At 40.0% G+C, this 14,168-nt stretch overlaps 1 protein-coding gene across 1 annotated transcript; it reads right to left on the reverse strand.

Moving 5' to 3' along the window:
* Positions 1 to 3,776: 3,776 nt before the first annotated feature.
* Positions 3,777 to 9,287, reverse strand: NDUFAF4 (NADH:ubiquinone oxidoreductase complex assembly factor 4). The gene is made up of 3 exons (XM_081140154.1): positions 8,806 to 9,287; positions 8,196 to 8,299; positions 3,777 to 5,132 (listed from the first exon to the last, which is right to left on the reverse strand). Exons 1-3 carry the CDS (start codon positions 8,939 to 8,941, stop codon positions 4,845 to 4,847), a joined length of 528 nt encoding a protein of 175 aa, XP_080996280.1. The 5' UTR covers positions 8,942 to 9,287; the 3' UTR covers positions 3,777 to 4,844.
* Positions 9,288 to 14,168: the final 4,881 nt, after the last annotated feature.

Genomic DNA, 14,168 nt, shown 5'->3' on the forward strand with positions numbered 1-14,168 from the left:
ATTTGTACAATTCCTTATTTGGGTAATTAAAAAGCAGCATCTGTTTATATACTCACCAAACCATATAAACATATGTGAAATCATGCCATATATTTTTTAAAAAGTAAACTTAAAAGAAAAATAAAATTTAAATGTTACACAAAAACATACTGTTGTGCAATAAGCATCACTGAAAAATGAAGGGAAATTATAGATAATTCTAAAATGAAAGTAATAATCTCCATTATATAGTTGTTAAATTATTGGATACTTTGTATTATGTTTACCTTGAAATGCAGGAAGACATTTTTTAAAATTCTGGCTATGATATTTCCCATATATAGGTGCTACAAAATACACTAAAATAGAAAAATTGCTCAAAATCATTATCTCTAAATGGAATTGTTACAACCAAATATAATGCATTAAATTTTATCAATAATTACCCTTCTGGAATAAGAAAAAGACATGAGGTTTTTATTTTAGGAATATTTATACTTTTCCTCAGTGGCCCCCTCATTTCCAGATGTGAATGTCAGTAATCAATCCCACACATAAATCCTTTTGTTATTTTACTTGCTTCAAAGCCACAAGCGGAGTTCATCGTCAGTCAAGTGGCATTGTTGTCACTTTCCTCTTTCAAATTAGATCACCTTTCCAAGGGTTATAGTCTCTCATGCAACCAAGAAATGTTCCTGCTCATCAAGACTGTACTGTTATCTATTTCCTTTCATCTCAGGGATTGCTTCTCAACCCCCAAGTACTACTTAATCTATCTTGACTAAATTCTTGTCCCAAAATTATTCATCTTTATAATGACCAACTTGCCTTTTACCTCACAAGAAGCAATTTTGGTGTTACCTACTGTAAGACTTACCAACATCAGTATATTAAAAATTACAGAACTTCATCTCTGCTCAGGATCCTGTTCTTTTAACTGGTGGGCCTCTCTTCTACAAGTCTACTCATATGTGCTCCCAAGACATCATCTTATTGTTAGAGCAGTGACAATGGCAGACAAAGAAAGGCCATGGAATTAGTGACCCAAAAGCTCTGAATGTAAATCTTTGGTTTTTATATAGGGATTTATATGAAATCTGATATTTCATCATTTCTCCTAACAAGTAATTCAAACCCGTTATTCTCAAAGCAGAAATGGAGTATCCAAATAAACAAATGGATACACATTATTTCTCTCAAAATATTTAATGGATTGCTCTTTGTAGGACAAATAAGAAAAGAGTAGCCATCAAGCAATAAGTGATAGCTATTTCAGATGCATCAAATCATTTTAATCCTTTATACATGCTCATTTCCTATATATTTTCGACTTGTACACAACAAGCTGTCTCTAAGTATAGCCCCAATTCAGGATGCCTTGAGCCACTTCAGTTCAAACCCTCCAGGTATGAGTACAGAAGCTTTCCCATCACACCACCAACTGCCCAGGGCCTCACCACCCTTTTCTTGGTGTTTAAGGGAATGGAGAAATATGTATGGAGGAGGGGATGTCCATACACAAATGTTAGTTGGAGCCAAGCAAAGTGCTCTGGGTCAGACAGGGATCATTTCTGAGTGTTCAGTGTTGAAGTGGAGATAAGAGGGTTGCATCCAGATCCCGAGTGGCCTTCAAGACCTCCATCATTGACTTTTGTGATTAGGATGCCTAGTTTGTCCAAGGCACTCAAGTTTGTGCCTGTTGTCCCTGTTGTCCTAATATAATTGGTGCCCTTATGACTCTTGTGTCCCAGTTTGGGCAATAAATTATATGGTGGTCCTGTTTATGAAGGAACTTTGCCAAATCCGCCCAGCTTTTCTTTTGTCAGCTCCCTGAATCCCTGTTCTCCTGCCTACTTTATGATTAAGCTCCCTTCCTCCTCTCCTGACCCTGCTAACCCCAAATCTTTTCATCTCCAGGAATTATTTTCTTCTTGTCTTCATGATGCAGTAAGTAAACTTCAGGCCCAGACAATACTGACATGCAACCTGCATAGATGGTTAGCATGCAGTTTGGACAGTCTGGTGCCATCGTAATTAAATATTCTAAAACCATCCCTGATCCAGAGCCCAGCAACAAAAATCTCTCAGACTTACTAAACCAGCCTATCATAGCTGTCAAGGCTCAAACATGTATTTTTCCAGAGCTCCACAGGTGATTCGCACAGGGATCATTGTGTAGTTCTGGCTCCATATGTACCAGGCACATTGCATGCCATCTCACTTAATCCTTATAATCCCAGAGAGGCAATAGAGTGGTTAGGAGCACAAGGTTCAAAAAATAACCTACTAGGGCAGAAATTTTTCAACCAGTATGCTGCAAGAATTTTAAAAACATGCAATACCTGGCTATGTAGTCTGGGGCGCTGATCTCTTTTTCCTTACATTGTCAAATAAAAATGTGACAACAGCCAACACAATAGCCACTCTGTGTGAATGCCCTGTCTTGAACCATAAACATATAGCTCATAGAATAGAACTGCATCTTATTGGTCACCTTGCATAATAAGGTTGCATCTGATTGGTTAATTCTTAGTATCAGAAATTCTTATATAAAGTATAGGCACCTGATTTTTTAAAGTCACTTTAGAGCAAAAAGGGTAGGCAATTACTATTATTCTTTTTTTGTAAATCAATCAAAATTACACCTATTTTTCTTGTCAGATCAGAAAAAAAATGTATTTTTTGGTTTGCCACAGAATTTTAGTAGTTTATGTGTGCCATGAGAAGGGTTGAAAATCGCTGTACTAGGGTTTAAATCCAGGTTGCAACACTTACTGATAGCTTCGAAGTTACTTTAGATTTCCATGCTTCAATTTTCCCTGAAAAGTGTGGTTAAAAGTACTTACCCTGACCTGTGGTAATTAAGCAAGCTAATACATGTAAAGTACCTAGATCAGTGCCTATTACAGTAATTGCTTTTAAGATGTTAGCAATTATTACCTGTTTTACAGTGAAGGACATTTCCAAGATCACACGGCTAGCGGTGATGCTGAGATCTACAAGCGGTTTTTCTGAGTCTAACTACATGCTTTCTGTGACACCAGTAACTACCCAAACACTCTCCTAGATATAATAAAAAACAGTAATAGGCCAATGAATGATATGGGAAGTACTTTATTTTATCATATGACACCATAAAACAGCCACATTTACAGCTGCCCAACCACGTATAGATTTGAATAGGGAAATAGCTCAGATTTAAATGGCTCAGAAATAGCAGTATTAGTGATTCAAGTATTGATCTTTATTTGATAAAAGATAGCAGTTTTGATGATTGATTTAACAGTTTTAAAATGTAATTTTATACAGAGTCCATTTTCTTAAAAAGAACTGTTTTTAACTAAATATAAACTAGGTATATTCCCATAATTAAACTGCATTTGAAAACAAGCTTAAAATTCCCATTTCAGTCAATTTTGTTCTTCTCAGTAGTAAAAATGCCTAATCCCGTCATGTTGAAGGCCTGAGTCTTCTATGCCATTTCCAGGGGACTTCCTGGACAGTAATGAAAGTCCATCTTCCATCAGAAAGATAGTGGTAACCTGGAATTTTTCTTACCACGAATATTTTCTCAATATTCCTACAATCCACAACTTCTGCTCTTGAGATATGCTTTTTATTGGCACAGCAGAAAAAACACAAGACTAAGATTGTGACAACCTAAGTTCTAAGCCTACTTATGTCATAAACTACAGAATAATCTTAAATAGGTCATGAAACTTCCTTAGGCCTCTATTTTCAAGTGCAAAAGAAAGTCATATTTATTGTTCTTTATTATTTTATCTTTACAGTAACCCTTAGAGTCAAGTACGGCAGCATAATACTCATTTATGGAGGAAATTCAATCTAAGAGGTTATAAAACCCAGCCAAGATCTCACAGGTAGTAACATGACAGAGTTGAATTTACACAATTTTGCTCAAAACCCTAGTATTCGTATATATTGTACTCATACATTTGTTAAATGAAACAATTTCTGAAGTCCCTTCCAATGATCACATTTTATGCTTCTACTTGCTATTTTTTCTCTTCTTTCAACCAGCATTTAAATTAGAAAATATATTTGGCCACTAAATTCCATTTATCATGATTCTTTGATTTAACCATTTTTAAAAATTTTCTTGTATTTTTACATTAATTCCAGAGAAGGTTAATTTTTAAGATAGCTCCCACCATTGCCTGCCTCTCTGAAAGCTTTTGGACTTACTTGTTTGTCCAAGTAGAGATTTGCTAAAATTTTTAAAACTACTTTTTTTATAATTTCATTTCAAAGTAACAAAAGAAAGGCCTTACAAATTCTTATTCCCTATAGTAGTAAAAAATTATTTTCTATTATTTTGTGTCCTTTATTTGGGATATACTGCCTTTGGTTGGGAAATACTGTTATTCTACCTCACTGTCAAGCCTCCCTTTCCCTAACAAGAAAATGTCAGTCTTAAGAGTCAGTAAAATTCTTACTTTAACTATTCCATAGGAAGAATAAACTACCTGAATTGGAAGGTGAAACTTTAAATGTTAAATGAGGGATTCAGGACATTTCCTAAGAGGCCATATGACCAATTTAAAAGCTGATATGTGCTTAAAATAACACATTAACTCTTTTATTTGTAATAAATGTATACATGTGCTATTTAGTCATGCTGATATTACCTATGAATACATGCCTAAACCAAATTCAAGTTGAAAATATAACTTATTTTCTCAGCAGTCCTGAAAATTCAGCAGAGCTCAATAAATAGGATGCTCTCACAATGAGGGAGCTTTAAACATTCAGTAATTTATATAATTTAATATGCTAAAAATAAGAAAATAAACATGGCATGGAGGGAGGGAGCACATATAGGAAAAGTAACTCCAAGAGTTCCTTCATTTTGATTGTATTGCTTTCTTGTCTTCAGGAGGAGGAAAGATTTTGACTTCAAAAGTAACAAAATATTTGAGAAGGGAATTTACATCTTTCTGTTCCAGATGGTATTCTTCTGCTATTTTCTCAGTAGTCCATGTATCTGGATAAAGTTTATGATTATTGAGAAGTGTCAATGCCTCTACAATGGAAATTTTGCCTTTGGGAATGTTCTCAATATTCATGTCAAAGTGATCGCCTTTTGGCAATCGGAACTCCTTTGGCTCTTGAGATGTTCCAGCATCTTTGACCTAGTATCAAAAGACAAAAGCAAACAAAAAGGCTTTCAAGATGAGAGAAAACACTTGACATCTACAGTCATGCTCCTCAAATCTCCATTATTCTTCTTCAAAAAAATACTACACATGCTTCTCCAAGCTATGTTTTCTCATTATAATGAGCCACAGTTCAATGGCATTTTGACCACATCACCATTTAATCACTATAGCCCAATCACCATGAAGAAATTCAGGTAATTCTATAAAACTCTAATGTATACCATCTACTCACTTTATTTCACATTAAAAGAACAAATGCATTAGATTAAGACTGCTTTAAAAGGGCAGGACTCTGACACTGGCCTAAATTTACTTGATAATCTCCAGTCTATTTCCTAGTTTTGCATTTCATATTCAATGCCTCCAAACACTGTGAAAGAATTTAAATATTGCTAGAGATTTTGCCTCTTAAGAGAAAATAAACTAATGCTTCTAATACTCCAACAAATATAAATGAAACATTTTATGCACACCCATCTTTCCATCTCTGTACCATCCAAGTTTAATCCTTGAATTTGTGTCCTGCATTTCATCCTGCTACCTAGTTATGCCAATCATTCTTTCTCTCTTCCTTTTCCTTTCACCTGCACCCTGCCTAATGCTGCTGTTTGATCAAAATATAAAAATGCTATAATCACCTTTTAAAAACACCCACAAACCCAAAACCAACACGTCCTTTATGATCAGTTTCCTTCTTTATAGCTAAGCTTTACAAGATAATGATTTTTGTGATATCTAATCCAGAAGACACTTTTCAGGCTTATTTGAACTCACTATAGCATCTGATGCTTGGTTTCAATGCCACCCTTCTCTTGGTTTTCCATCTGTCTCTCCTGTGTTTCATTCTTTTCTTTGTGGACTCTTTCCCTTCAGCTGCCCCTTAAGTGTTAGTGTACCCCAAATTCTGGCCCGGGCCCTCTTTTCACCCTATACTCTATTACTCTTCCTAAGTAATCCCACATACCACCTGCAGTTTCATTACAACCTACATGTTAATTATTTTCAAATATGATCTCAAACCTAGACCTTTCTCCTTACTTCCAGACCCAAATTGCCAAATGCCTAATGGGCATCTCTACTTAGATAACCAACAAGCAACTCAAAATCAACATGGCTAAAACTGAACTTATTCCTTTCCTCTGAAAACCCAATTTATCCCCATATTCCCTATCTCATTCACTACCACCACCTACCTCCCATATCCCATTCTAAAACTCAAAGCTTCTCTTATGTCATGTTATATTTGACACCTCCCTCTCCCTCACTCATAATATCCATTCAGTGACCAAATCCTGTTAATACTGCCTAAGTCCCTCTTGAAGCCATTCACTTCTCTCTCAGCTATTAAATCACCTTAGTCTAAGCCAATATCAGGAACAATTGCAAAAACCTAACTGGTCTCCTCTAATTGGAAAAAACACATTTTGTTCTTTCCCAGCCCACTCTCAAAACTGTCCTTATTAAGCCTCTGACTGGTATGGCGAAACTGGTTGGAGCATTGTCCAGGACACCAAAAGGTGGCGGGTTCGATACCTGGTAAGGAGTGTGCAGGAGGCAGCCCATTGATGTCTCCCTCTCACATCAATGTTTCTCTCTCTCCCTCTTCTTTCCTCTCTCTCTAAAAATCAAATAAAAAATAAAGTAAGTTTTTAAAAAAATGTTTGATATATAATAGGCACAGTATCACTGATGTCTAGAGACATCAAAAATCAACTGCCAAAAAGAAAAAAGGGACAAAGAACATAAATAGGTACTGCAACCTTTTTCTTTTTATCACTCTCCCATGAACCTTTTTAGACTTTCCTAATAACCCCTTTAAGTTTTAATACCACTGTATATCTCTTTAAGTATTGTATCTATATGTTGTATATGTAAAAAGCATTTTATTTTTTTGCTCCCCAAGAGTCAATTTTCAAATGCATGATTTAGTGCAACATGAGAGAAACAACACTTGTGGAAGTATTATTCAGCACCTGCCTAAAAACAGCAAAGAACATCAACTCCTATCATCTTTTTCATGTGAGCACTTGGTGATAACTGAACCCACTAATTGCTATTACATGTAAGAATTTACAAACTTTATTTTACATATGAGTTTTATTTCTCTTCTCTATTGAAAGCTATACTAATAACTGAATCTGTGCCAGTCTATTACCTACCTAGAGAGAGAAAACAAGAGAATTTTAGAAAGGAAAAATTCTGGAAGTTGCACTGGCACTTGCCTCTCCTTTTACCACTCTTCCCCTTACTTAGAACCTTCCTGCCCCCACAAACTCATCTGGTTAACTCCCACTCGTCCTTCAGGCCCCAGCCTAAATGTCACTTCCTCAGAAACCTTCCTTGATCCTCCAATCTTAAACAGGTCCTCCTGATATACTCACAGTGTCTATATTTCTCCTTCACAGACATATCAGTAATTATGTACTGTGGTTGCTCATCTGTTTAATGCCTGTGTCCCTCACAATACCATAAGCACTGTGAGAACAAGGACGAGTTCTACTTTGCTCATCACTATATACAAAGCACTTATGCCTGGCATTTATACATGGATTTACATGTAGGTTTCCATTCTTAATATATTCTTTTACGTATCCTATCTGAATACATTCTTAAAAAACAAGCAATAAACAAATACCGCCAATACAACACTAAAGGAATCCCTGAGATTAGAATGTATCCCAATACACTGAAGGGTAAGAAAATAGTATTAAAGCTCTCCTTCGGTCATTCAAATGACAACCACTACAAGTACCTTACCAAATATTACAAATTCTGAAATAATGTAAAATAATTCACACAGCTGCATTCAATCAATACTTTCACAAGTCACTTGGAATTTCAGTACATATCCAATAGGCCTGCGGGTCTCGCTTAGACCGCTGGGCTAGACTTCGCCGGTGCACTGTATTCTGGCCAGGGCCACGCTGACACGTCACACCTGCAGAGCACCTCGCTCTCTTTTACTATTTGCCACACTTTTCTGATCATTTTCCTGGAGTCCAGAACGGTTATTTACTTAATTAAAAGACACATTACCTGCACAGAAGACACAGGATCTCTGGAATCAACATACACATCTTTCAGTAATGACAGCAGTTTGTCATCTTTTCTGGCAATTTCTCCCTTAATATCTGGATGGCCTAAGGAAAGAAAAATAACGTCACAATATTAAAACCAAAGAAGAGCTCCCTCTGAGACCCTAAACGCTTAACACGCCACACTCCCTTTTCTGTGTGTTAAGAAACATCCCTTGGACAGCATGAAAAATATTTTAAACCGACAGGCTGGCTAGGTCGGGCTCCGCGCCCATGGTTCGGCGCAGACACCTCGAGGAGACGTCCGCCGCCCGGGACTCCTTCCGACTCTGACGCCCGGCACCCAGCGACCACCGCGAGACGAAAGGCCGGGCGGGCCGCGCCGGCGGGCGCTCGCTGGTCGCCACCTCGGGGACCGCGAAGCAAGCGCAGCCGCCGCCTCCACAGCGGCTCGGGGCCCGGCTCAATGTCACCCGCCCCGCGGCTCCGCCGCCCGCGCCCGGCCGACCGCAGCCCCCGCGCCGACTCCCGCCGCCCCGCCCCGGGACCGGCGTCCACCCGCGGCCGCCCCGGGAGCCCACGAGCCGCCGCCCGCGCCCCGCGCCACTCACTGCCTATCTGCTCCCGCAGCAGGCTCCGGGTGGAGGGGTGCCTGGGCGCGGGCGACGGCTTCCTCTTGCTGATCTCCCGGGCCGCCCGGTTCTCCAGGTTGAAGTTCCGGATCGCGCGAGCCACCGCGGCCCCCATCCCCTCACATGCCGGGGCCCTCGGCTTCACGCCGCACGTGGGGAAACGCCGGCGAGGGCGACCTCGGGGACGCACCGGGCATGCGCGAGGGCGGGGTCGACCCGGGCGGGCGCCGGAAAGCGGGCGCGGAAGGCCAGAGGTTTGCCCCCTAGCGTCCGGGAGGGCGCACGCCGCGCCGCCGCCCGGAGCCAGGCAACGGGCGGGGCGACCTCGGGGCTGGGCGGGAGGAGGGGCGGAGCCCACGGCCCGGCGCCCGCCGCCTGCGGGTCTCCCGGCGCCGGGGGACGCGCGGGAGCTTCCACGCGCTCCCCGGCCGCGCGGGCTTCAAGATTCGGTTCCTCGGAGTGAGGCCCCGCATTGGCTCGCGCTTCCCACGTGACCCCAGAGTCGCGGGCCGAGTCGCGAAAGTCGTGGGGAAGTTGACCTTGAAGTCCTTTCGCAGGTCGATGCCCCGAAAGAGGAGCCAATGGAAATGGAAGTAGCTGCACCCGGATAAAGTGGGGTTCGAAAAACGCCCTTTCCCGCTTTGGGGGCAGGAACGGAGTGAACGTGTGTTCATATGCGATGGCTGTTTGCTCTCTGTCACTCTTATTTAAATGCCCCTTTTTTCCTGTCTCCTTACCTGATGCTTTTCTGAGCCACAGTGCTCTCTTTTTCTTGATTTTTTACATCCCGCTGCTGTAACTCATTTGACTTAATTTTATCGATTTCACTTACGCAGCCTTTTCTCTTCTCTTTATTTTTGATACTAATTGGTCCATACTATTAAGGGCTGAGTCACCGCGCCATTCCCATTTCCCTTGCCTTACTCATTTCTTTGGAGCCAGGGAAACCTCCTTATAACTTAAAAGGAACAGTCAATAAGACATTAGAAAAAACCACAGTGTTGTTCACGTCTTTTCTCTCCCTCCCCTCACTCTGAATGAATTACTGTCGCTGATTTTATTTGGGTTTTTCAGAAATATTGTCATTAATCGTAATTAAAGAGCCTACCAGGAAGTATCAGGATTTTCAGAGCTACGGTATTTTTCAGACTGTGGCTGCAAAGATCTGTTTTTGGTGTTCCCAGATCTGCTCAGCAAAATGAAGGGGTTTTTTGCTTTTTTGATCAGTTAAAAGCAGGAAAAGAGGTCATGTAAAGATAATCAAATTGAAGTAATAATTTTTTAAAGGAATCAAAGTAAATAAAGGGCAGTTTTATTTAAAGAAAACTAATGCAATTATTAAATATATTTAATCATAGCAAAAGTACTACAAGGACCCTAGCTTCCACCATTGATTACCATGAAGAGTTTTTACCAGGATTGGTGTAAGAGTTAGTTGGCAAGTTGTCCTGAAGGTGGCAGGCTACTCCAAGATTTCCATCTTGGAGACTTGCATGCTTCTCAGTGCTTTTTAGCTCAGATATTCATATATCCACAGCTGCCAAGAAATTTTCATCTGCCCCATTAAGTCCATGAGCTTCAAAAATTATAGTAGCAATTCTACTCATTGCCTGCTAAAATATATTAAAAGTAAGAAACTATTTTCATGGGAATTTCACATTTCTGGCAGCATGAAAAGTAACGTTATATATAAGTTACAGGAAGTGTAGATTGCTGTGGGGATTGCCGCATGAAAGAATTCAAGGAATTCCTGCATTTAGGTAGAGTTTGGATTCAACATATATGGAACATCCAATCCGTGCCAGCTGCTTTGCCTGGACTTGGCCTGGTGCTGCTCAAGCCTACAAAGAACAGAAGAGAAGGCAGAAGTATTCCACCAGAAATGCACAATTGCCTGACACCCCTTAGGAATCATCATGGAATTAAAACTTGAACCACAAAAGCATAATTCCAGTTCTTCTTGTTAAAATATATAAATTAACAGGAAGTCTGAATTCAGAACTCCCCCTGGGCTTATGTTAAGCGTCAAAGTTAGGTCCCCAACTAGCATGCTGCTCAGAATTAAGCATCTCTCCGAGTGGAGTGTTATGATGGCTATGTATTGCTGAATACCTTAGGATACAAAGAAACCCAGAGTCTTGCTAACATGCTAGAATATAAATTCTATGAGAAAAGGAATTTTTGTTCTTTTTGTTTACTGCTGTATCTGTCACATTGAACAGTACTTGGTATACAATAGGAACTAAATAAATGTCAAGTAAACCTCATACGAACCCAAAGACAAAAAAGGCCCCTGAGCTGGAATCCAGATCCTAGACAGGTTCTCTGTGCAGGAACACCAGACCCTTGTCAAAAGTGAGTCCTTGTGAAAGTCATGAACTCTGGTTGAACCTACATTCCTCACCTTAAAATTGTGATGATGGTAATTCCTGGTGGGCTTTACACAGTTTAAAATTTTAAAGTGTCTAGTACGGTGCCCAGCTCAGGATATGATGTTCAATATTTGCAGTGCTCTTATTTTCCAGAGAAGCAGGTAGAAGTTTGACAAAGAACATATTCTGAAGCCCTGGTATATAGGTGAAGAAAAGGGGTAATATAACTAAATAGCTGAAAGTAAAGTAAGACCCATGTTCTTCAAGAATTTAATTTTTAAAATTGGCACACTAAATTTGATTTTTATTTACTGATTTGTGTGCTCGGCACATATGGTGGCATTGCATCGCTGGGCTCACTAAGGTTGGAATTTGGGTGGCAATCATTAGCTCAGGAGCACAAAATGCCACCTCTCTTTGCCGGCATTGGCAGCAGAAATAGTCTCTAGCTAGACCCCTCCTTGCTCCCCTCCCCACTCCTCAGTCTTTCTCTCTCTGCCTAGACTGTTACTTTTGTGCACCTCCTCCTTTGACTATAATTCAACAGCATTCTGTATTCTCTAAAGAATTGCAGTCACTAACCCAGGTGACTGGTGACTCAAGGAGTCCAAGACAACCTTCAGAGGTTTCACTGACCGAACTCAAACCGCTAGTGGGCAGCACAGCAGATCTGCAGAAGAATGACTCATCCTGGCAGAGAACCTCCCCAGGGCCTGGACTCTAACTCAGGCACCAGGGAATTAATGAGTCCAACCAAGGTCATTTACAAAGTTCCCAAGCTGCAGTTCCATAGTGATGTATAGGGATGCAGTGTTGTAGGTTATTAAGCCTTGAATATTTGAAGGGGAAAAAACAAAACCCCAAACAAAAACAAACTGGGTTTTGAGCAGATAGAGCACTCACACTGAGAAACACTGGGCATCACAGATTAGAATTACCAACCAGTTACACCCGACGCCTGCTCTGTGGCTACTGCACTCATGACTGTTGTCATTGCATGAGTTTCCTACCATTGCTAACAAACTACCACAAAATAGTACCTTACAACAGTAAAACATCATTATTTTATGTTTCTGAAGGTCAAAAGCCCAAAATGGGTCTTAGGAAGCAAAAATTAAAATGTGAGCAGAGTTGTCGTTCTCCTGGGAGTTCTCCTCAAGGAGAAAATTTCTTGTTTTTTTTGTTTTTGTTTTGTTTTGTTTTTTGGCTTCTGGAGACTTCCAACATTTCTTGACAGCCAGTCATTGCATAATTTTATTGTCATAGCTTCTTCCCTATGACTCTTCTGTCTCCCTCTTTCACTTATAATACTCTTGTGATTACATGGACCTAACAAGGATAAATCCAGAATAATCGCCCCATCTCAAGAGCCAGGAAGAAACAGGTATCTCAGTCTTAACAACCACAAGAGACTGAATTTTGCTAAGAACCACATGAGCCTGGAAGAGGCCCCTGAGCTCCAGAAATTAACACAACGCAGTCAAAACTGTACAATCATTTCCATTTATTCACTAAATATATTTGCTTAAATTCAGCACCCATTACTAATAATAAGTTTAACCAGCTAAGAATAGAATGAAACTTTATTTACTTAATAAAGAATACACATAAAAAATTCCAGAAAGTATCCCATTAAACGGTGATCTGTTAGAAGCAGCCCCAGGCAAGTTGATGTTCTCTACTGTTGGCCCTAGTCACGCTAACAAAGAACAAAGAAAGGGAATAAGAATGATGTGCTCTTTTGCAAAGTCATTATGTCTGTCTTCCTAGAAAACTCAAGAGAATCATTGAAAGATCTATTAAAGCTTATAAAAGAATTCAATGAGCTAGCTGTCCTACACATGAGTTAGAAAACATATGGCCAAAAATTCCCATTGATGATGACCACACAAATGATTATGCCTCTTGGAATAAACTTCCAAAGCTGTGCAAAACACAAATTAAGTAAACCACAAAACTTAGGAAAATACGAAAAAGAGTACATGGCTAGATACACCAGGTTTCTTTTCTTTTTAATATATATCTTTATTGGTTTCAGAGAGAGGAAGAGAGAGAGAGAAACATCAATGATGAGAGAATCACTGATCGGCTGCCTCTTGCACGCCCCCCACTGGGGATCGAGCCCGCAACCCAGGCATGTGCCCTGACCGGGAATCGAACCCGGATCTCCTGGATCCCAGGTCGATGCTCATCTGAGCCACATCCAGCAGGGCAGATATACCAGGTTTCTTGATGAAGGTCCAAAAAGTTTTAAAATGTCAGTTCTTCCACGAATTTGATATGCTTAAGATTGAAATTGTGAAGCGAAACATGAAAACTGGTACTAAATTTCATCTGGGAGAGAAAAATGTGAAAAAATAAGCAATTTTTTAAAAACAGCAATAATCGAGGACATAAGATCAGAACACAATATAAAATCTTACTGTGTAATATTGACAAAAGAACAGGTAAATAAGCCAGTAAATATAATAGTGACGAGACAGATTTAATTATGTATAAAGTGACATTTAAAATCAGTCTGTGCTATAGGGAGCTAACTGGACCCCGCCTAAACAGAGAGCCAGATTTCCAGCGACATTTACTTCTCTGTCTGCCACATCCCTTGCTTGCCAACCCCTCTGCCACTTGGTTCCTTGTCTCCTTTCTTCTCCCCACTTTCCCTGCATCACACAGCTTTCACAATGCATCTGCCCTTCCACACCCCACAGTCTTGCTTTATGTGGAAGTGAGGAACATTTTGTCACAGCTTTGATTTGATTCCAGTGAGGTCATTTTGTTCTGTCCATCGTAATTTAATCAGGACAATAATTCTTTATCTTGGCCCTAGCTGTGGAAGGCATTCCTGACAATTTTGCAAGAAAAACAATGTGAAAAGTCATAAAGAACGAGCAAATACTCAAGAACTAATTTTAATTTGAAAAATTATGAAAACAGGGAATAGGAAACAGAATTCCAGAAGGACTCCAGAAA

Source organism: Miniopterus schreibersii, assembly GCF_964146895.1.
Source record: "Miniopterus schreibersii genome assembly, chromosome: 6".
Classification (NCBI taxonomy): Eukaryota; Metazoa; Chordata; class Mammalia; order Chiroptera; family Miniopteridae; genus Miniopterus; species Miniopterus schreibersii.